This window comes from Pagrus major, chromosome 1 (assembly GCF_040436345.1).
Source record: "Pagrus major chromosome 1, Pma_NU_1.0".
Taxonomy (NCBI): Eukaryota; Metazoa; Chordata; class Actinopteri; order Spariformes; family Sparidae; genus Pagrus; species Pagrus major.
In genome coordinates, this window is record NC_133215.1 from 9200268 (window position 1) to 9224866 (window position 24599).

The 24599-nt window shown below is 40.1% G+C and overlaps 1 protein-coding gene across 1 annotated transcript in view; it reads left to right on the plus strand.

Annotated features, from left to right (window-relative positions):
- The first annotated feature begins 572 nt into the window (after positions 1 to 572).
- grin2ab (glutamate receptor, ionotropic, N-methyl D-aspartate 2A, b) overlaps positions 573 to 24599 on the plus strand; it is a 106407-nt gene continuing 82380 nt past the window's right edge. The window contains exons 1-2 of the mRNA XM_073470264.1: positions 573 to 590; positions 1354 to 1560. Of these exons, the coding sequence (XP_073326365.1) occupies positions 573 to 590; positions 1354 to 1560 (225 nt within the window). The remainder of the gene's footprint in view (positions 591 to 1353; positions 1561 to 24599) is intronic.

Sequence of the window (24599 nt, forward strand, 5' to 3'; positions counted from 1 at the left end):
AGGAAGAGAGAGAGAGGGAGAGAGAGAGAGAGAGTGTGTGTGCGCGCGTGTGTGTGTGTGGGATATGTGTGTGTGTTTGATGTTATTTGTGACGGAATCCCCCCTTCAGTCTCCAAGAATCCGCGAGCGGTGCGAGGAGGAGGAGGAGGAGGACAGGAGAGGAGGAGGAGGAGGCGCGCGGACCTGTCCACGAGCCCTCACTGCGGAACGCGCGGGGCTGCCGCTGGAGATCCCAAACCAACGCTGATTCTGGATTCTAGTCTAACTGATCCCCGCACATCAACGGCTTTTTTTTTTTTTTTTTTTTAATTCTTACCCGCTTTTTCCCCCCAGTCTCCGCCGCTGAAAGGACGCTTTGACATCTTAACCGAAAGGAATACTACCTACCAACCAGCGGGGAGGAGAGGTGGATTTATCCGTGTGGTGGGTTTTTTTTGGGGGGGGGGGACTGGATGGAGGAGAAATTGATGGATTAATCAGAAGGGAGAGTCGTATGTGATTCCCACTCCTGCCGAGGGCACCCGAATGGAGTAACAGGCTGCAATGTCATCTCCACCTGGCCGCCTGGAGAGATGTGTCACGGGAATGGGGTACGTTACGGTGGCTTAATTAGTATGGGTTTTTTGAAGTAACTCTCTCCTCTCTGGAAAAATCGAGCAGCAATTGTCGGGGTTTTAATATCTTGCCGCACACTCACTCCTCTCTCCTTCTCAAAGTGGAGCAGAGGCAGGGTGGTGGTGGTGGTGGCTGCTTTGAGCTCCTCTCTCCGCTCCTCCGTTCGTCCGAGCCCGAGTCCTCCGACACACAACCTGCTGCATGCCCTACATAGACGAGCCCGGCACCGGAGAGAGGAGCGTGAGGGGAATATTGGCTGAGGAGCCACAGGCTGTTTTTAACGCTCTCTCTCTCTCTTTCTGACACACACACACACACACACACACACACACAGAGAGAGAGAGAGAGAGAGTACTATTTTGCCTTTCTCACCGTGCACCATTTCACCTTTTTGAATTGAACTTGTGTTTTCGTCACGCAAGCTTTTCATCCAATAAGCCCCGCGTCTCAGCATCCCCAAAAGAGGCACACGCGCGCGGACGCGTGCACAAACACACATATAGACTAACATAACGCACGCGCAACTGCGCAGAAACGCACAAACACACACTCGGTGTGAGCTGATATTCAAACTGTTAAACGCTTCATGAGTCATGACTATAACGACACGGTGTGACCATGTTCACGGCTCGTGAACACAGGCAGCAGCGTCCTGATACAGAGCACAGTCCAATTCAACAAGTCTGCAACGCAATAAGCAGCAGCGTTTGTTTTTTTTTGTATTTCCTTGTTTTCCAGATCAAGTTTGAACACTTTTCCTCTGGTTTCACTGACGCTGTGAGAAGGAACCAAAATGCCAGTAAGCGGACAGGTCATGGTGGCTGCCTGCACGGGCCCTCGCACCACGGCAGCAAAACTCAACATTCATCGCACGGACTCCGAAGAAGAAGGCGCAAAACCTCCGCGACCGCAAACCCGCAGCAGCCACGCGTTGTGACACCGAAGGTAAGCGGACGCTGCCGGGGGTGGGGGTGGGGGTGGGGGTGGTGGGGGGACGGCGAGCAGGCGGAGAGACCCTCCGTCAGAGCGGCTCAGGCCGGGCGCCGTGCGACGCTAAGCGGCGCTGTTGCATCACATTATCCACGGCTGCTGATGAGAGGCCGTGTAATGAATTCATATCTCAAATTACAGTTTTCAGGCTTTGAATGCAGTCACGTTGTAGAAACACATTTTCTTCCGTTTTTCCTCCCGCTTCCCGTGCCAAGTCTGACACACGAAGTGCCTTCTCCTCCTCTCAGGGACATGGAAGCCACACACACACACACGCACGCACGCACGCGCACACACACACAAACACACACAGATGTTACATGGGGGGTTAACCATAAGAGTCTGACATATCTGAGTATAGCAGTGTGACATGATAGAATATAAGACCCTAATTCCCATAATTCTCCCTCACGCTAATCATTCCTGGTGGCAGAGCGCTGCCCCTGATTTCATGTGTGGGTCCATGTGTGCAGATTTATCATGATCATTTAGGGCAAATTATCATTCACTCCATACCAGGCTGGTGGTGGTGTTGTAGAGAGCTGGGGAGAGAGACTGAGGATGTGCTCAGCAGTAGCCTATTTTCTTGAATAGTGAGATGACACAAAAGGAGATCAACTCTGTAGGGCACAAACGCAATAGAGTGCGGAGCAGTGAATGTCGAGAGCTGTTGCTATCTTCATTAATATAAATATCTTGTGCAAAGCTGCAATGAATTCTGGGTGTGATGTCATAACACCTCTAAAACCTTAACGGTATTTTAAAGTAGGCCTACTTTTATATTCACTTTCTTTTTGTTGTTGTCACTCCAGAGATTGTTTCCTGCTCAGCTGGGCATTGTATTTTCATCTCTCGCAGTTTGCTATTAAGCAACTACTGAATCAAAGCCAAACAGCCAAATCGTAAAAATGAAAAATTCTCAGTGATGCGATGCATACCATATTCGGAGTCCCATTTCGGTTCCAGCATGACATAGTGTTGAAATTATGTGTCGAGATGCATCTGACTGAGCTGTTCACTGAACCATCTCTTTTGTTGGCAAAGCAGGTACTGTAGTTCAGAATTCATTGTCTCGAGCAGCTTGTCAGTGTAGCCCAAAGTAAGACTGTGTCGTTCTGTTTCTCTGCAGTTAAATCTATTTAATCCCTCACATTAAATGTGCTGCTCTCAACATGTTATCGTGCTGCTTTGAACAGGATGGCCCTCTTGAGATTATTTTGATGGCACCTAAGTGGAACTGGTGATATTCACACAAACATTGAGTTCCTGTAACCGCTGCGGGTAACAAAGATCCAAAAAGATGTCTTTGTCTCAAATCGTTCTCCTGTATACAATTTTCTTGTAAAATAGGTTTTAAAAGAGGGTATTCAGTAGAGGTTATTTGAAGGTATAAGGCTGTAAAAAGTGAGTAATCAGACTCGTATGTGTCATCCTGTCCTCAGTGTTTTGGTTTTTGGTAGTGTACAAGACATTTTTAGAGCTGGAGCCCAAAATTAGCCCAAAATCTACATATGCCTGCAAGTGGGGAAAGGTTCAGAGAGCATTCATGCAGAAGACTCTTTCATTTTCATGAAAGATACATAGAGTTTTTACCTCTGTTGAACCAGTACTTTTACTGAAAATATTGCCTTTATTATCGTGCATTAGCTGCGACAAAGGCTCATCAGCAAAATAGCTTTATGTTTAAACTGGCTGTTTGATCATAACACATTATTACTGAGCCATAGGAATATTGCTCTGGTATCATTTAGGTGATTTTATGGCACTAGAAGTACAAGAATAAAACATTGTAGAAGAACCGCAAAGAATCCTGATACCCTCCCCTTGTTCTCTATTCCTTTCTTCATTAACATCTGGAAGATTTTAAGTAGGAGTACACACACAAAATTGCATCCGAGAGCTTATGAGGAATAATTATAAGGGCGCTTAAAAAAAGAGAAAAACCAAAGAACCTGTGGGTGGAATATGCACCTTACTGCCCTGCATTGTAGCATTATTTGTCCTGAAGGAGGTATTGACATATCCTGAGATAAGAGCTACAGCAAATAATCCCCTTATCCGCACAGTATTTTTGGGTTGGGGCTCACAATCCACTGAAGTTGACAAACTGCATGTTTGAAAACAAGGTTCATGGAGGTGTTGTTCTCCTGAGAACGTTAACAGCCAAGCCATGTGCAGCCACCAAGGTTGGCATAACTTTAGCTGTCATCTTCTGAGTGATTGCTTTCTTTTATGTCAGTTTAACCTGCGACTGAACCTGCACTACAATGCATCACATAATCTGGTCCTGACAACATCCACCACCAAAATTTGATTATTTTGACTCTTAGTGGCTAATAAATCTAACATTTTTCTTGCCCGCTGTTTGGAGAACGTAAAACCTGATGCCCTGCCTTCATAGATGCGGGTTTTGTACATACAATCACAGGTCAAATGCCGCGCACATGAGGCACGAGAGGATGAAAATGAGTGTTTTCATTTTTCTGTTCCTAGCAATTACCAGTGAAAAGGACTGAGTGACATATGATAATGAGTCATTTGACCCCCGCTGATCTTCTCTATATTGATGTGTGATAGTGCAGTCTCAGACATAAGTTAATAACCCAAAAGCCTCTTAAGAACGTACACTGTTTAATCATTTAATCAAAACACAGTTGGTGGTCTCATTTAATGAGTTAGTGAGCCATAGTGATATTAAGTAGGGTTTGACTAATACAGGTTTTTGAACTGATATTTTTAGAAAGATGGTAGTTGTTTATGTTGTCTGATGATGCTCTACATCAGGGAAATTGACAATTTTATGCCGTAAAACACAAGCATTCAGTGTTTTACATAATTTGATTAATGGAAAATCTTGTGTTCTTCATGTACAGCTAAAAAATGTCTAGAAGAATTCATAGTTGTTCTTTGATCACCAGTGAACTTCCCCTCTATTTAATTGAAGAAAAGAAATCATAAGATGCTGGTTTAATACAGATTTTAAAAATGGTGGTTGCCGCCTCATAGTCATGCAGCTATCACATTTCAGCTAACACTGCCTCGGTTAGCAGTTTGACAATCTAGGGGCTTCTGACTAAATGTCTGTAGCTAACACACACCTGCATCAGTGTGTCTTTAATGGTTTTCAAATGTTTCCGTCTGCTCAAGATTCCAGATAAGCCTTATCCAGTTCCAGCCCAGTTTTTCAAGACTTTACTGATAGGATTTAAGTAATCGGATTGGAATAAATCTGAAAATTGGGGTCTTTCAAACCTAAAAAATAGCAGCTGTAGTTGCTCTGGCTGGGATTTGGTTTTGGTAAACAAAATCCTACTTTTTTTTTTTATCAATCTTAAAAACTTGTATCTGTGTTTTTCCATGACTCAAAGGCAGATTGTTTTGATGCTGAAAATCAGGATAATCTTGATCCTAGTTCAGAGGAGGTTTCAGGGTGGATTTAGAGGCATGACAAGCATAACAGAGCTGTAACCAAGAAATTGCCACCTATACATCTTGAGTATGAATTAAAAAGAGCTTTTCATTTTTCTATTTTAATCAGTCAAAACAGTTGCACATCCCAAATGCCTCTGTTACAGGTGGATAGACAGGCTGGATGTTTGATGAAACCTTTATTCTGTACAAGGGTGTTGGAATTAATGTTGTTATATTTTTTTTTTGTAATACATTGCAGAATAGCAGTCATGTCCCTTTAACAGAAACAGTCTCCTATACTGTTTTTCATTTTGTTAGCAGAGTGCTATTATTGATAACATTACTTGTTTAATAGCTGGTGAGATAAAGGTTAAAGGGGTGTCAAGTTATTTTTGACTGTTATTGAGCTGTATTGGCAGGTAGTAAGATCTTAAGAGTGGCCAACATTTTAACATCAATAGATATTCTGACAGTACAAAGTGAAAGGTATCTAATTTGGGGAAAGATCGACCAGAAATATCTGTGAAGAGGTAAAACAATGGGTCATTTCCTTTATTGACTTGAGAAGCAAAGCATATTGACTTGTGAGGCTTAAAGCTGAAGTTGATTAAGTTCGCTAATAACAACTAAAATTGCTCAGTTAAGGTTAAGGATCGTGGGAAATGAAGTATTCTTACAGCTACATTAATTGGATTTTTGGCCAATTCACAGCATAACAAGCTGTGAACACAACATTGACATATTAACACCTTATAAAGTTGTTGTTGCAAACAATAGCATATTTACACATCCAGCAGACATGGAGCAACAGTAGCATTTATTTTGAGATGTGCCTCTAGCTTCCTTCTGAATAAAAGTCCCAATATTTCTCAATTAAAAAAGCTGCCCATCGGGGCTGGAAACAATGATGATGAGAGTGGAGAGAGTGAACCAAAACAGACGCTAAAACATGCCACAGTGCTGAGAGGAACCTGCACAGTTGGGTGTTAAAACATTACATAGTACAGTAGTGATTTGAACCCTTATTATTATTATCAAATAATGCTCCATTAAAACCTCTTTGTTCCCTTTTCAGAAGTCAATAACGCAGCCTCAATATTGGCAGTCAGTGGTCATTGTTAGAAAAAAAGATGCAGACAGATGTGCTCCCCTTTGATGTCAGCATTCATCTTTCAGTTGAAAGCTTAAGGCTTTCAAGATGGTGGATGTTTCATTTTGGATTGTAACCCCCCACTGTGTCTATTTGAATAGTGGGCTTTTGAATTAGCTTGATTAGTATTAAGCACAACATGTGGCTTTGAGAGTGAGATCATTTCCAGCTTCCTAGGAGGCTTAGTAGTTACCTTAAATGATGCCTTTTTCACTTTGTCAGTCTCGGGGTTTTTCCAGGCTCAAAAAGAGGCTTAGGAGGTGGCTAAGTGCGGCCAGCCTGGTCCTGTCATTTTGGCCAACTTAACACCCAAAACCCATATTCCAATTTTATGCTTTTACAGACACCAGATTTTGGTTCAGACTGATATAACACTGTCCTAGTTAAGACATTCTTTAGCATTTTAAATCCAATTTGATTCAGTTTTCCGGGGCTACGAGGAACAGATCTTTCGAATAAATGTATCCGTAATATTTCACCCCTTTATTTGTCTCCAACGGGGATCATTGTCAGTGAGGTCTCACTAAATCGCACTCAATTTCACGTATTACATATGTCAAGGCACAATGGTGATTAATACATTTTTACAATGAATCAGACACTATCACCGGAGGAGATAAGGCACAGTCAGGCGTTTTTTTAAACAATGGCACCGTGGTGCTTCACGATTATATTCTACTATAGCACCATCATTCTGTTTCCAAAAGAGGGTATAAAAAGAATATTTAATTCTCTTGATAAGCTAGCAGCTACATTACGAAAAAGAAAGTCAGCACTAACTGTGCCAATGATGTTAAGTCCATAAGGAATTTAATCAGTCAGCTTCAGCAGAAGTAAAATGGCCTTATTATCTCCCCCATATTATTTTTCCTCAAATTCACATTTAATTACATTTTTTTTAAATAATCTTGTTTAACTTTTTTAAAGAGTGATGATATAGACAGTGACACAAGCAAATGAAGGTTTGCTTTTGAAACGGTTATATGTAGGGGGAGAAGCTTGTAACACTTGTTTCATAAGTGAGAGCATGTTTAATGTTGGCAGACAGTTCAGTGAAGTAACTTTAGTTGAAAAGAAACCCCTACTGTGTGTGGGTGTGAGTGAGTGTGTTTTCAAAAACAGTTTCTCATGAAGCGCTGGGCTTAATTAGACATCATAAAACATGCTGACTGCTTGAACACAAGTGATTAAAGTGATTTTCAATTATCATTATGTATCAAAGAATACCCATTTCCTTTTTGAATTAAATCTCAAGACAGAGACACAAGGTAAAGTAGGCCTGGTCAAATGTATTCTTGTGAAGCCAGAAAAACTGTTGCTTACTGGCTGCACATGCCGAAAAACTCTCTGCAGACTTCCTCATGCATCTATGTGTTTTGGGCTCATAGGGCATACATGTTAGAGACTTTCCAAATGTTATTGTACCCAATGGATCAAAAACTACTCATACAAAGACACAGTTCTGAGTGTTTGTCACGCTCAAAAATATATATTCACTGTAGTAACTAAAATTAGGTCTGTGGTTAACACAAGCTTAAGAGATTTTCACATTTTGTTCTGTGACAGAAAAATTATATATTAATACCCCACTTGTGGATTTTGAAGCTTTTAAAGGTCTTTAAAAATGTGGTTGCTAACAAGTGGCTAAATGAGACTACAGAGGTTGTTGGGGACATTAAACTTCATCACGTATGAAAATGTTACACAAACTATTCTTACGCTGACTTTCCAACTTGTAGATTTATCAAATTATATTAAAGTATGTACTGCGTAGCGTAGTCGGAAGCTCGGTGGTGGTGACAGTGAAGACATGTTACCGCTGTGTAGTACATTTGTTAGATTTTTTTCTTCTGGTGATAACATTTACACTTCAAAAATCATGAAAGTGGTGTTCTTCTGTGTGATTATCCTGCTGAAGAAAATGTTATATCATAAACTTTTGTTTGCTGCAAAGCTTTTTTTCTGCGATAATCCAAAATAGACCTTTTGTGGAGGGGACCAGGGTGATGCTAACTTCGGGGTTAGCCTACAAATATACGTCGTCCCTGCAGCACTGTATTGATGGATCACTTTCTTTTATGTTTGTACTTACTGAGGCTTTCAGATGGCGGCCGACCCGACCTACATCCCAAAGCGTTTGCTGAATTGGGCATGAGACTCAAAAATCAACTGTCAACTGTTATTTTGCAGCTCTGTCTTCAACAAGATATTCTGCCTTCTCTCCCAAGCTTGACAAAGAAAATCTGCAACGTAAAAGGTTCCCTTCCTGAAGCACATCTCAAGTTTTTCATAATCATCCAACCAAAAGAAATCAGCATAAAGTGCATCCCTCGACTCGACAGCAAAACAATGAACCTCATTCTTAATTTCACTTAGGACACAAAACAAATAAATTCGGTCCTCCTCTGGAGGGGCATTACTCTGGTTGTCAACAAACACTGTGTTCCAGGGAAGCAAAGCAGCTGAGTGGCTTTTGCTTATCAGAGGTCATCTGTAGCTTTTCATGCTGGGTTTGCTTGAGATAGCACGAAGGGGTGGACTCACTGTAGGTAACCTTTTAAATTGTTGGGATGATTTCTCTCTTAAGAATGTGGATTAACTCTGCAGGTCGCATTTATACCTGGCTTAGATCCTATCACAATGCCAGCGTGACCACATCCAGATGTGGTATAGCCGATTCAATAGCATTTTAACTATATGGTCTATGTGCATTTACATACACATGTCAGTATCAGGTGTACGTGAGACCTGTAGACAGATGCTTGTAGACACTGTGGCCAGCACGCTAAGGTTTGCTGCCATTCATTTGTGGCTCTTTTCTGTCTGTCATTGCCTACTGTCAGCCTGTCACTCACGATCACTGTCATGCCACTGATAAGACGGCAATGCTACTGCTTAATGCAAATATGATATAAAATAAAGTGTTTTGATGGGGTACATGCAAATAAGTTTTTCACCCCCATAGATAAATACTCAAGGGCACATCTGCAGGTAGATGCAAAGATATGAGAAAATGATTAGATGTAAATCCCTATCTTTTTGAAGTGTTGTTAAAGATTGCGTCTTCAAAGAATGTAATATTATCAAAGTTAAGCTATTTTATCCATTATTGATTTGGTTTAAGTCATCCATGCTTTTATCTCTTCTCATTTAGACAGCTGTAACTGTGGTGTAACGGTGTTTTCGCCTCAGTCAAAGGTCTGTCTCTCGTCTCCAATTTGTACAAACACAGCACCTAGGAGACTTCTTGGAGCAAAGACTCTGCTTTTATTGATTCTGCTGTTGATTTTTTTATGTGTTATTTATCTTTTTGTGAAGCACAGTGTACTGAAATAGGCTATATAAAAATGATTATTGCTTTAATTATATAATTGTAGATCAACCAGTACATCTGTTAGATAGTAACTGCATTTTTTATAAAGCCCAGGCCTTGATTTAAGTGGTGCACAGTGGTACTTAAGTAGATTTTTATACTCACACCCCAGTGCACCAATTTTTCGAGGGTATGCCGCTTACCTTGGAGACACACACACTGATTTGATTAATATGTAAACAAAACCAGAAGCCTGCAATATGTGTACTTGGTTTCCCAATTTAAAACACATTTGCATACCAATAAATGCCCATAACGTATAACATATTAATAGATTATTGCGAAGTATGACCAACATAAAAAAAAAACTGGTTCTGTGCTTCTGATAATGTGCTATATTAAAAACAGACTGAAAGCAAAGCTGCTCAGATGCATCTTGCCATGAATGTCGTCAAGTTTTTAAGGCATCATCAAATAAAATGATAGCTGATTTCCACATGAATAGGACCTCGATCACTCCATGATTTAGCGTGTCAGCGTGTAGTCAGTTTACATTCATTTTTTTCACCATGATCTTGTTGAGAACTCTGCCAGGCAGCGAGATGCAGTGGCCAAAAATATTCCCAAAACATCCGCAAATCATCCAAAATGTATTACTCCAGGTAAAATGCTCCCCTCCACGCTGGCGACAGGTGCTGTCTCAGCCAGACAGGGCATCTGGTGATGTGGGAACACTTGAAGCCTCTGTCTCCTCCTGCCAAGTGCAGTTTTTAACAGCAATGAGCAACACATCAAAAAACATATGCTGACCAGCCACCGTTGCCCAGAAATGTAGGATCAAGGACAGATCCCATGTTTGAGGCCTTTGAACAGCTGCCACCAAATGTATGCCGTGACCACCAACCTAAATTATTTTATAGTGTAATGTTTCAGACGGTGAATCTGCAAATTTGCTGCCGGTTAAAGTGATGGCTTTTTGCAATTCTACATACTTTTACTTGAATGTTCAGTAATTTCTTTATTTAAATATGACACAACCGAAACAACGCGGTGCCACTGCTATTCAACAGTGATAAAATGGAAATCATGATTGAGTGTTTTCAGCTCTCTCACAGGCTTCATCAGTGCTGGATTTTAAAACAGTTGAAGTCTTAATTAATAGCCATCACGAGCATGAGGGGCGCTCGCCCCCACTCCTCAGTTGTAAATCCCCTAATATGTTTTCACATCAGTCTCACAGTTTATTCGACGCAAAACTCTGCTGGCTATTAAGTTACAAATTTAGGAAAATAAACATTGCTTTGTTCCACAACAAATAAATACTACTGGGAGAGGGACATAGTTTCTGTGAGAGTGCAAGTCGAGCTTAGCACCAGGATGTATTTATGAATTGAAGCAGGTAACTTGAAATGTCAATCTCTCATTCCAGTTCAGGCAACTGATATGGTTACTGTTTGTCAGTGAAGCAGCGAACCCGATTGCTCTATCCTCTTTAAAATCATTGATCCAAGAGTGGCGTGAGATTGGGTCATTGCAACAAAAACGAAGTCCCACAGCGGGAAAAACAAAGACACAAAGTTTGCATGTCTTCCAACAGTGCAAACTCAGAGGGGTGAATGCTAACACTAGCCGAGCCCTGATTGAAAAAGGAGGACAGTGTAGCAGCAGAAATTTGAGACTGGAGAGCAACGAGCAAGCTAGCGGCAATGAAACGGCAATGACCTCCCTGGCCAATCCATCGAGAAAATGGGGGAAGGCTGATCAATGCAGGGAGCCGGATTAACCAGGTGGAGGTGGGATGCACTGCTCTACTTGCCTGCTGGCTGCTGCAACTTCAGAAAAGATGTTAAGAGTAAGAGAATTGCACAAGGAGGAACAGTTTCTGAATTTCCATTGTCACTGAAAGCTCAGAGTCAGGGGACATGGTGCAGTGGACTGACACATTTTTGAGGGAGCTGTTGGCTATACCGTCAGATTTCCTCCTTCAGCTGGAACGAGCCCACAGGTCCCTCCAGCAGAGACCGGCTGATGAGGATGCTCCCACGTGGTCGCTCGTTGTGAGATTAGTCAACCCTCACCATAGGCAAAAGGTGTTGTAAAATCTACAGCGCAGGGAGAAAAAGGATCTCCATGGATTCAGACTACTCACCGGTCCTGTAAAAGAAAAAATGTAAGTATACCAAGACCAAGAAACAACCGAGGGAGATATCCGATCCCAAACTCTGTATCCAGCTAAACTGAAGGTCCACCTAAGGGAGGGTATTTAAAATATACAATTCTGCATGCGAAGCAGCAGATGTCTTACTGCCACTGGGAATTGAAAACATCTGTCTTTGAAGGCGAGAGTCTTGATAGGGACTAAATTGAATAGATTGGCAGATAGTCGTCACAGAATGAGGAGGGATGATGACTTGCTGTGTCAAGACGTGGAGGCTCTATAAGATGCAAGAGCTGCTGATTGAGAGGGGGTGAGTGAGACTTACCTGTGGCATCCCTGAATTATCTGTGGTGACTCCATCTAACTGGTTATGGTCATTTCAGTTAATCTTTGTAACAGATATGTATATTGTCGCCAATCCATACTTGTGTCAAGTACACTTGTGGAGAGTGTCAAACAAGGGAGGTTGAAACATACAGAGGACTTCACTCCATAAGTGTCAACAACATCGGCAAGGGCACTTTGCCTTTTCGAGAAAGGCTTTCCCTCAGAGCTACACTTAATCAGCTTTATAGGTCATAGTTGGGATCTGGGGTTTGGCAGCAATTTAAACCATCTTTGTTGATTGTTCCTTTCTATGTTTATCACAGTCCTTTGTTAAAGTTCCTGTGAAGGCAAAATTTATGTTTAAGTGTTTTTATCACATATTTGTTGCCTTTTTATTTCACCTACAGACCAGTTTCAGGCCCAACAATGGCAACAGAAAAAAAGTAGCTTTGTTGGTATTTTCAAGTTTGTAACTGTAACTGGAAAATGATAGAAAAGTGTTGGTGACTCATCCTGAAGTTGGGGGCTTATACTAAACCGAACACGACTTAATAACTTCAACAAAAACACAGCTTTAGAACTTTATTCAGTGATTTGGGTAAAACTGGATCATGCTAAAGCAACTGCTAACTAACGCTACTGCTAACGCCCCTGATGAACACCTTTTGAGTGGGGTCTGTATGCAGCCCCCCCGAGAACAATGGAGGCCAGTTACAGTACCAAGGTGATTTATGGAGTTTCCTGATGGACTTTTACCGGTAGATTTGTTGCTAAAGTGACCGCTAACTGCTGCTAGATGGAGCCACGGTTGGCTAATAAGTGGTCCTACTTGCTGATTCAGCTCCAGGGTGCCAAGAGCTGAACCTGCCAACAAAACCACCTTGGTACTGTATCCCCCGTCGTCAAACTGGCCTCCATCCTTTCAAAGGTTGTGTAATTTCTCCCCAGTCACTGGGAGCTGCCAGTCTGGGCAGAGTCAGTTGAACCCTAGCTCCATAGTCGGGTGGGATAACGCACATTTAGCACTAATGACGCCCTCAAGAGTCAGTCAATAACTGCAAAAAGTCCCTCCCTAGCTGCCTGCTTATGCAGAAATCATTGATGGACTGATGCTGAAGCAAATAGCTCTTCTGAGCCATTTCATGAGAACTTAAAAATGGAGGAATGGCGAAAGTTTTCAGTGCATAAAAATAAGAAAACAGGACTGAAAAGGGAAAAATACTAAATGTGGAAGGGATAAAAATGACTTAATTTAATGAGGATGAGGTGCACAATCCACTAAAAAGGGGTGAAATATTATCCAATTAAAAAAAAAACCTTTGGAATAAAACCGAACACACAAAAGGAGCAATATCGATGTATAAAAATGTCTACTCATCGTCACATAAATGTGGCAAAAAAAGCAGTCTAATCACTTATGCATTTACACTTGAAAAAGAAAGAGAGAAGGGAGGTATATGCTGATGAAAGGAAAGTTGGAAGGCAATCTGATTACCTTGTGCATGCCCCACCAAATAGTGACAAGGTTGATATTTGAAATTCAGGAATTTTAATCTGTGGTACTGAAAGATAACTGGACTCATCAAGGCCAATACCAGACAAACTAAGCAACTATTAAGGAATATTAATACTGTTATGTAGGAGATGGTAATTACTGACGTATGAAGGGACTTCTATCCTGCAGGCCATGATTAGAGCCGTTTTTCTCATCCCCACTCTTTATACACATGAATCGACTATTTTCTAATGTGTAATATAGAGAGACATGTTTGTTTGTTGTGATATAGCAAATATTGATATTTAGATCATAGCCCCCTCTGTCTTAATATTGATTTTAACTGAAAAACCAGACATACATTATAGAAGCTTAATTCAAGTATACTTAATAGGCCGAAAAATCAAAGAAGCACTAGAGGAGGAAATTAAGCCTGTTTGGATTTAAATTATATGGGAGAGGTGGAGACGCCAATGCTATGGGAGTGGAACCTAAATATTGAACATGCAATTAAATGAGTTAAAAAATTACATTGATTTAATACACACACAGTAAATACAAAATAAGCAGTTTTTCTCAAGCAGAAAAATTGTGAAGTCAGTGACAAAGCCTTTATATTAGCTTATAAATTCAAGAAAAAACAAGCAGACAGCGTTCTCTACAATATAAAAACACCCTGAGACAAAGGAGATTGAACATAAACTTGAGAAGATTCAACAGTGTCTGGTGTCATTCTATCAAAAATGTATTCTCAAAAACAGGAAGACAATGACTCAGACACTTTTTTCTTTTTTTTACACTCACTCCATCTTACAGACACCAAAAATAATATCCTTAAAGCTGAGGTGACACTTGAAGAAATTAATCCGGTTATTACAAGACTGAAGGCAGGTAGCTCCCCTGGCACGGACGGCTTCACCTCTGAATGGTGCAAGGTGCTGAGGGATAAGTTACCTTCGTTAATGAGGGTCTATAATTGGGTACTTCAAAAACTAGAAATCTTCCCTCATGGAGAGAGGCAATCATTTCCCTTATTCCTACGGAGGGCAAAAATAGACAATAATGTGATAAGTTGAGACCTACAAGTTTACTGAATGTAGATAATCGAGTGTTCACATCTATTACAGCAACGGGGCTTGAAAAATGCCTGCCAGATATTATCCACATACCAAACTGGTTTTATTAAGCAGAGACAAACATCCGATAACATAGCATATAATACAACCTGTCACAGAGAATGAGATCAGCCTCGCTGCCCAAAGGCATTCAATGCAGTCATTTTTATATGAAGTTTGTATAAATTTGGATTTCATGCGGATTTCTTTAAATTGATTCAAACGTTATTTGACAAACCAACAGCCAGAATTAAAGTAAATGGGGACCTTACTGCCCCGTTTACTCGACAACAGGGATGCAGAGAGGGATGTGCTGTCTCTTTTTTCCTGTTTGCCATATTCATCAAGCATCGCAACGAAAAGGATTTCAACCATCGTGGGAAACTGCAGCTGGCATTATTTGCGGATGACGTTTTTTGATATATTTAGAACAACCCACCCAGTCCTGATCCAAACTGATGTGTTGCCTGGAGGTATTTGGCAGGTTATAAATTCAAAGAAACAAGTCCTCAGATTTAATTATGAACCCACTAGGGATATCAGTGAAAAATTGCAAGTTTACCCAACATCAGTGTTGGACTTCATCCAAATTAAAGGCATGGTATGTAAGAAGATAGCATTTTATTCCATCCCTCAATATAAAGAAAGTTACAACCGAACAGTGTCATGGGACAAACTCATATTCGGGGAATTGCAGAGAATTAGGAATCAAATCTAAAAACGTATAACTCGAGTAAAAGAAAAGAAGAGATTGGGGCGTCTGTGGTTGTTAGAGTTTGCAGTCCAGCTGAGGCATCTGTATCTTGCAGCTGGAAACGTCCATCCATCTTGCCAGGCCTCCAGCCTGTGGTCGAACACAATCCGCATCCTTGGAGGAACAACTGGCAGCTAGGACTGAGATTTAGATGTGACGACCAGCGAGAGAAGCAACTGTTTGTTTGAAAACACCAATGGCGGCCTCGTGAGGTTATAGCAGCAGTTATATTAGAACTTGAGAGTATATTTCATAAAAGAAGGCTCGGGTAAGAGTTTGTTTTACCAAGTGGCACCAAGTGGTTAATCTAATCGTTTGGAGTTAGTCTGTGATAGACAGATGGTTCGTCCAATCCCCAAGTATTTTTCGAAAGTGCTTGCCTTTTTTCCAAGCAGTTTATGGTGGTGCTTTCCAGATGGTTCTGTGTAACAAACCATTTGAGTTCTGTGTAGCAAACCATCTGTCTGCGTCAGGTTAGAAGCCCCTCATATGCTGATGCAACCTCGGCTATACTGCTAGGTGGAAAAAGCTAGAGCTGGCAATGACTGATCACACCTTTAAGCAACTGTTTCTGATGAAATACAAGTCAAACATCTCTTGGACAGAACAAATCCATTTAGTTACCCGTCCCTGAAGATTTGGAAGGAAAAATTGTGTAATATAAAGAGAATATCAAAACTATAAAGGTGGTGTGCCTCGTTCGGGATATTTCACGCCAATTTGAGCGACAAAAGATTTAGTACATGTGTAAGGAAATGTGTTACAGCTTCCTCCACTGTGATAAATAAGGAGGCACTTAAGTAGGAGTTTTCAGAGGCAAGACTATAATCTTGAACTGCAAGACTTCCTAGAGGAAGAGAATAATGAACATTTATATATATGCCTATAACTGAATACAATCCTAAAAATATTTCCAACAGTCTTTTTAAATAGAAAATCAGAAGCGCTGTATATTGAGGAGAAATTGGACAGGGAAAGTGATAGAGTTCCCTCTGGGGAGGGATGGCATATGGTCGACAAAATACAGTGGAAAAGTACAAATTCCCTTATTTGGAGGGGATTTGTAGGATGAGTTTTTGTTGATACTTCATTACGCCTCAGCAGAAGTAACACACTATAAATACTATAACAAATGATTGCGATTGTTAGAGGCAGTGCCAGGCCAACAATGCAAGTCATTTTGATATATTTAGTCCTGCCCTGACCTGGACGCTTATTGGAAGAATATCCATCAGACTGTAGGGAAGTCTACCAATAAACTCCCTCATAGAGCCCTCATGACAATTCTGCTGGCTGCATGTTACAAAACAGAAGAAGCCATAACTTGTAACTCATTAAAGCCCCAAACTCCCTTGATTGGGGATTGGATAGACATACTTCATCAATTATATGGATGGAGAAATTTGAGATATCCCCTTTAGAGTACACCGAGATAAATTTACCAATTTAAATGTAGTCAAGGATGGACTTTATCAGACCCCAGGCACTTTACATTAGGCACCTGTGCATAGCTGGACTATTACCATTCCTCCCAGTTGTCTTGTGCTGTACATAGCTCTGTTTGGTACAAGCAATTGCTGCCTGAGGAATATGGTCAATGGGGAAGAAATCATTTCATTCATTTATTTTTCTCTTAAAGCTTCTGTAAGCGTTGTTGTCATTTTAGCTAACTTTCTGTCTGTTTTACAGTTAGCAATCCCCTCCCTCCTCTTTACGTCACCACACTTTCACGACTCCTTTCTTTTTTGCCTCTTTCTCTTCTTCAAGTGTTTTTCATCACATGGCCTGCTTGATTATATAAGCTGTCACCAGCTAGGAGTGCTGGTATTTGTAGCTTTCCCTGTTCCACCATTGCCGGCGTAAGTACCAGACCAGGAGGATCCTGCTCTCTGTGTGTTCACCGAGTTCTCTGTCCTGTCCTAAAGTGCGCAGGGATACCAGAAAGTGTCTGTTCCCTTTTACTGCATGAGCAGGGGGAGGAGATAATGGGTTACTGACCACACACTCTATAACAGTGATTACTGTTGGAATACAGAGCTATTTAACACTTGCTTTGATAAGGAAATATTGTTACGGCGGCTTTAATTTGCGATTCAGCCGGTCCAAGTGTGACTTTGAGACTGTAAAGAAAAAAGTTAAAGATTCCCTCGGATGGCTTGACGATTAATCTTACAGATACGGATTTGAATCTGGATGATTTCTTTTGTTTTTTGTGCTTGTTTGTTTTTTTTCCTCCATGTGCTGGATTTTGTTTATAAATTGGTCATATATAATCATGAAAAAAAAGGCTTGAAGTATTTTTGTAAATCCTCTGGCTAATGATAAAACCCCAAATAAAAAGGGAAAAGACATTTAGGGAGGGAGATAGCTGGTCCGATTGTGGAGTTTGTTTTACTCTCACCTCTCTCCGCGTGGTAGAAGTGGGCGGTGTGAATACCGGTAGATATACCTCTAGATAATATGAGTATGTCTACTGTCTACTGATAGACAACTCTTCTGTCGCCGTAATGTTTATCCTGTGATATTTATTCCTTTAATATGTCTTGTTGTGTCAGGCTAATGTGGGCAATAATGGAAATCAATGAACTGCTTTATGGCAATAAAGATTTTTACATGATTTTTACATCAATGTGATGTAAATGTCAGATATTTAATTAACTAGATTAATCTCTGAGTTTATCCGTAAGGTTTTCAATCAATTCTACAAAATGTTACTATATAACAACATATATCCATATTATTTTAAACACAGCTACTGTGTGCGCACAAGCCATCTCCAATACATGATGTCAGATTAGATTAGGACCAACTCAAATGTCCATGATTTAATTCATCTGCAGCTATTAGCTGTTTGTCATCCTACATGTGTCCGGCTTGAAAAGTGTCATATCATATCAGTATATTTTATTATTAACAGCTATTAACAGCAATAGACGACGTTTGGTAGATTAATAGATGTCTTCACTTTTATAAATAATAGATTGTTTAAGAGAGCAGTGCACATGTCATGTATTTTTGGTTAAAAATTCAAAGGAGAATTTATTCCATCATTACATCAGATTGTTTAACAAGGCTTGCCAATGATTGTCTACAACTGTCCTGTGTCATTTTAATGTTTCAGGTCTTTTCAATAATTGAAAGCAAGAAAAATCACATCGTATATTCATAAAGATGGCCCAGTCCCAGCTTATCATACTGTGCCATGTTCTTGTTGCTGGTTTGAACATACAGTTTTGACTTACTTAAGTTTACTGTAAAGGTTTCTCATCTAAACGAACAAATCCTCTAGACTTATGCAAAGAATTCTCTAAATGGTTATGTAGTTATTACCTTCATTTAGTTCGTTGCTTCCACCATATTTGTTTGGTTATGCAATTATTTTAGATGAAACATTCACACCATCATAATTCTTTGTCCTTCACATCCTAAATAGCAAAGTGCAGCTGTAATGTAAAATCTAATGAAATTATCAAGTTATTTCACAATATGTCCTCACTCTCTGTCTCTCCAAGGTCAGAACTTTACTGCCTGAAAGACTGTACACTTCTCCATCTTGGCACAGCTTCATAATAACTTTATTTTCATGCCCTTTCTTACCCTTTTCTTGCCCCACCCGCACCTTTTGCCTTTTAGTCTCCTCCGCAGGGGTTGTGTCTTTCTCTTGCTTCACATCCTGCAGCACAAAAACACAAATACACTCAAAGTCAAACACAGACACTCAGACATAGACATACACACACACACAGCTAAGAAAACACACAATGCAGTCCCCCAATGGATAAAGGAGTATGTCCTTTCTGGTGTTTGGCATTGTCCTTGTTTATTCATATTTATTACCAATAAAATATGAATGACAGAAGTCTCGCGGACATTTTTCTGTTCCCCTGGTTCCACACGTACCCCAAGCATTCAAAAAAAAAAGAAAAAAGATAGAACTGGCCAAATGTGTGTCCCCCGAACACATGTACGTACACACATTTCTCTGCATTGCTGAAATTTTGATGTGGAAAAAGGCTGTTGGGCTGTTAAAAGACTGTGTCTAGCAGACAGGCGGTTTTATCGAGGACGAGCGGGAAGGCACTCCGAATTCACATCAATGTTAAACAAATAAAAATGTGATATTTCAAGTGAGACCTTTCCACCATATTCTGCTGTCAAATCAAGACAACAAACATTTGTGTTTTGCAATTCAATGTCTGGGTGGGTGGATAATGATACACACAGTGCTTTAGTAAATGCAGTGCAATCTGTGGAAAACATAAACCCTGCTACTCCCAGGTCAGAAAAAGTACACTTAAGTATATGATGTGAAAGTGCACCTGTATTAAGATTATTCAGGGGGGAAGCTTTGAGATTGCATTTAATTGAAAGCATTTCCTTTAGTAGTTGTAGAAAATGTAAAAGGGTTGTGAAAATTATGGGCTGTGTGTGTCTTTGTTTTGTTCTCAGTTACGAAGAGAAGTGTACTGTTGTTGTTCCCCAATATTAAACATAGGAAATTCGACCTTGTTCGTGTATGATATTGCAAAATATGTTTGCTAAAGTGCAGGTAGTCATTTTACTTAATATCAGATGTTTTGTTTGGTTTGTTGATTGACAGGGTTTCTTATACATTTATAAAATACAACATATCAGACTCCAGGAATAGCAGGATGAAGCCCTGGACTTATGTTGTTCCTTTAGCTTACACAGCTCACTAACCTTAGTTAAGATAAAGACAGACATCTAATGTCTGAAAAAATCAATCAATATCTGGCTTCAGGAAGTAGATGTGTGAACATTGACACCGATAAAAGGAGTCACATAAAAACAGTAGTGTGTCGTAGTTTATGATTCAAATATCAATGAGTGTAGAAGTAGGGCAAAGGAAACATGATATTCAGATTCTGTGAGGGCATACTATTGAGTCTTCACATAAGTCTTAAAATTCTAGACGCAGCTGAGACCCCTTCCATGCAAATAAATTTAATCGAATATGACATGCTTGGTCGTCCACTGGAAGCCTGTGAGGCTGTAAGAACTGACACCTGGCAGCATGACTCCAAGCTTCCAGCCTGAGGGGGACTCCAACCAGTTTGTTTTGTGCTGCTTTGTGCAGGTGTTTTAAGATTTTAACAGCATAGTCGAAAAAGAAAAAAAAAAAAAAATCACTGGATCAATAAATCTCTCCAACTCGTAGGCCTGACTTCTTGTTAAACCACAATGTCTTGTTTTCTATTTCTGTTCGAGTTAAATACAAAAGATGTGCTGTGTGGGTGTGGTGGATTTCTAGTTGTTTGAAGGCACCTTTAACTGCACTGTAAGTAACAAGTAATGTAATGGATTACTTTAACTGCTGAGTAATAAAGTCTTTAACTTTCTCTGTGAAAAATGTTCAATGAGTAATTGATTAAAGATCCAACACTGGCAGTGATGTCCCACCGACGTCATCTTTAGTCTGCAAACATATACGTCTATTAAAGAGTTGACTCATAACAACTTGTTTAGCTACATCAATCCCAACCGCCCTTGTTACCATTTTCTGTTGTTAGTTTAATGAATGCAGCTTGGTAGCTAGCTATGTAGGAAGATGACATCCCTATTCATCATCCTGCCTACAAAGCTCTTATGTCTCCAGCTGGCGGAAACAGCCATCCTTGAGCACAAACTAGACTCTATTGTTGAGAATAAAGTAATTGCAATTAACTCTCTCTACCTATCTTGACATCCAAGTCTCAGTTAAGATATTTGGTCTTATTGCCCAACATTCAGATTGTTATTCTATTAACATTAACTGCAGATTCATGTAAATAATACAGTATAAAGCAAAAAATAGTATAGGGGGGCCAATACCCTGCCTTGTGGCACTCCATGGATGACGTGCAGAGGATCAGGGTGGGACTGCTGGTTCCTCCTTGACAGATAAGAAGCCATCTACCTCACAGTTGTGTCATCAAGTGACACAACTGTGCCTTTATCCTAGAAAGAATATATTGCTAAGCGAAGCTGTAAGACGCATACATTTAGTAAATCACAGTGTTTGTTGACAGTAACTGCATTACGCACTAGCCTACATACTTTTTATTTGTCCTTTTCATTGTGTTATTTCAATGCATTCTATAATGCATGTGTGGTGCTTCAATATTTCATTAAAGGTGCAATGTGTTAACCATTAAAAAAAATAACTAAAATGATCAACAGAATGTGAAGAAATGACAGTTTTGTTGTAAACATCAACAGTCCTCTGGTCTATGGGCTCCCAGTGCGGGCCGCTAGCTGCATGGCTAACTGAGCTAACTTGCGAACAGCAGCTAAAGTTAGACGCAGTTAGAAGTTGATCAGGTGATATGCTGCCCCTTGTTTGTTTTGAGTATGATTTGGACATGGGGCCAATTCTTACATCTTGCACCTTTAAATACACCTTCACTAATGTTAGGTTGGAGACCGTCGGGCCACAGGCTAAAGAAAAAGACAGCTGGAGTTTACCCCAAACTAGCAGCTATTCTAAGATGGTGCTGTTGTGTAGATACCTGCTAGAAAAGCAACACATTACATAAAATAAGCAACTACAGCTGCAGTCTTGCAAAATGTCTGCTTGAAATAAACAAAAAGTGAACACACTGAGGTTAAAGTTTCCCTTTAACCTCAGTGTATTGATATAGCAGAATAGAGGAAAAACCATTGGCATAAAATAGGAAAATTGACTAATGACTCTATACATGTTGTTACAAGTTAATTATAACTGAGGCTAACAATTCAAACATCAGAGCAATAACTGCTCAGTATAATAGAAAATGAATAATCAGCTGCAAGTGCAATATTTCTAGTCACTTTTTTAATATAATTCCTTATCAGTTAAAAGTGATTAAAAAGGGACTGACAATTGGATGAATGTTATCAGACATTATTTAAAAATTTAACCATAACCATGTACAATAATGTGCAGTGTGTATGTGTGTCTGTGCCTTCCCTCAATACTTGTCTGCTAGACTTGTCAGCCCTCTCTCCAACACCTCTTTCTAAACCTCCATACATTTTCAGCATTGTCTCTTCGGAGTCAGTCACAAATCGTAAACATGCACATACTGTTAACAAAATTCATTTTTCTTTCGCTCTCTTGCAGTCATGTATTTTCTTGAAACTTTCGATTTCTGACTGTGTCAAATGAAACTGCTTCAATCTCTTTAGAAATGTATTAAAAGTCCTAAATGTATCATCCTCATTGTGTGAGGTTGAATGTAGGTCTTCTTACCTTGATGAAGCTTGATATCATGGTTTACTTGTTTACCAGCTCCAGACTGTACCTGATGTGCTTACCCTGCATGCCCAAGACATTACCGACTCTGTCTAGTTCTGCTCCTATCAGTCACACATTAGTATTTCAGTCTCACCACGGTGCGTTTGCTGCTACAAGTTTCACTCCATACTATGTGCTGATATTATGTCCTAATGGTGACAGTGCACTTCTATTAGCAGACAAGATGTTAGTAAACTTTGTTGAAATGATTTCGAGACATTTTCTGAAGGATGCCTCTCCAACTGCTGCCAATTTCAAAAATACAAACAACACTGAAAGCAGGCAAAATGTTTCTTCCACAGATTCCACACCTTTTAAAACATTTTCCAATATGCCCTCCAAGACGTCACAACACCATCTGCACTGTGTTTTAATTTTTTTTACCCGACTGAGACATAACGTAGCACAGAATGCCCGGGTAATGTGACAAGCTTGGCGAACTTCTCACAGCACTAATGCGGCCAAATAAAACTAAGAAACAATAAAGGTGGGTGGCCAACAAACATAACACTGAACTGCCTCCCTCTAAAACAAGACATGATGTCCACACTACAAGAGGGGAAAGTGTACTTTCCCTCATCAACTTTCTTTTATGCCTTTTTTTATTGCACTCTCCACTCTGAATTCTGGCTCAGGCTATTCTCTGAATGCATCTGCAAAACAAAACTAGGTCCAGTTTTTCTGATAACGATTCAAACAATCGTAAAATTTCATGAAGAGAGAAAAACCTACATTTCCCTCTGATGCATATAAAGCAATTTCCATGCAGTTCATGCATTTATTTGAGCATCAAACAGGCATTATGCCTTGGCTGTTAGCTACTTAGGACAACACTGCTAACTTTGCCAACACTGTCAACTGACGTTGTTTAGCAAACTCAAAACTGACAGCACTAGCCAAGATGAAATTCACTCGATGTGCATTGTGGTGCGTTTTGCATGTTATTTATCAAACAGGTGCACCGGCCTGGAAGCGTAGTTGCTTGTCATCTGAGACTTAGCGTGCGATCAGTCAAGTGTGCCTCTCTTCTTCATGCAAATGCATTTAGCCTTTAAAGGAGGAGTACACACATAACGGGGGGAGATTTGATGAAAGTGGTTGACTGCACATCCCGGTACATACATTAAGGCTCCCCCAATATTTAAGGGTAAGTTTACGGGGAAAATGATTTGCTTCTGCGATGCAAGTGCAGATTTGAAATGGTGTATTATGGGAAAGATGTGGTGGGAGAGACGAAAAATAATAACCCTGCATTCTGCAAAAATCACCATGACAGCAGAAACATGTGTAGGAGAGCTGCAGTGAATTATTGAGAAATTAGACTGACAGCTTCTTAGAAAGAAAAGTAGTGCAGTATTAATAAAGAAGCACAATATTCCGCCGTTTTTTACATTAAACAAAGATGGGATGGAGAGTTGTGGCTTCGTGGTTATTTAACCTGAAGTTGAACTCAAAATCCTCTGAGCTAATGCATTTTGCCGATTGCACGCTTGACACATAGCTGCGATGACATGTGTTTTTTAACTTTTAATGACTCCTTCTGCGTTGGCATTAAGATGATTTTATAGTAATAGATGCCTAAATTATTTTCTCAGTTAGAGTTTAATCTGGGACTTAGCACATGGTTTGGAAATGTAAAGTTTCATTTATTGGGAATCATAATTTCTACATGACTACATTTGATTTCTTTTTCTGGGCTTGATTTCTTTCATGATTTATCACCCCATCGAACCCCCATATCACCACTGAGCTGCATCTTTGGAGATCTTGTTTATATGCAGAGTGCACCTAAAACGCAGTCCCAGTTACTGATAATTAGCTCCTGCTTTAGTAAATCAGAAGCTAATAACATGCAGATTGTGCGCGCGAATATGTACATAAATCTGGCCCTGACGATCAGAGTTTGGAACTGGGTATTATGGAGATTAACAAACCAAATTGAAACTGAGAGTAGAACTGTGATAGAAAAAGGGGTGCAATGAAACTATTTTATGG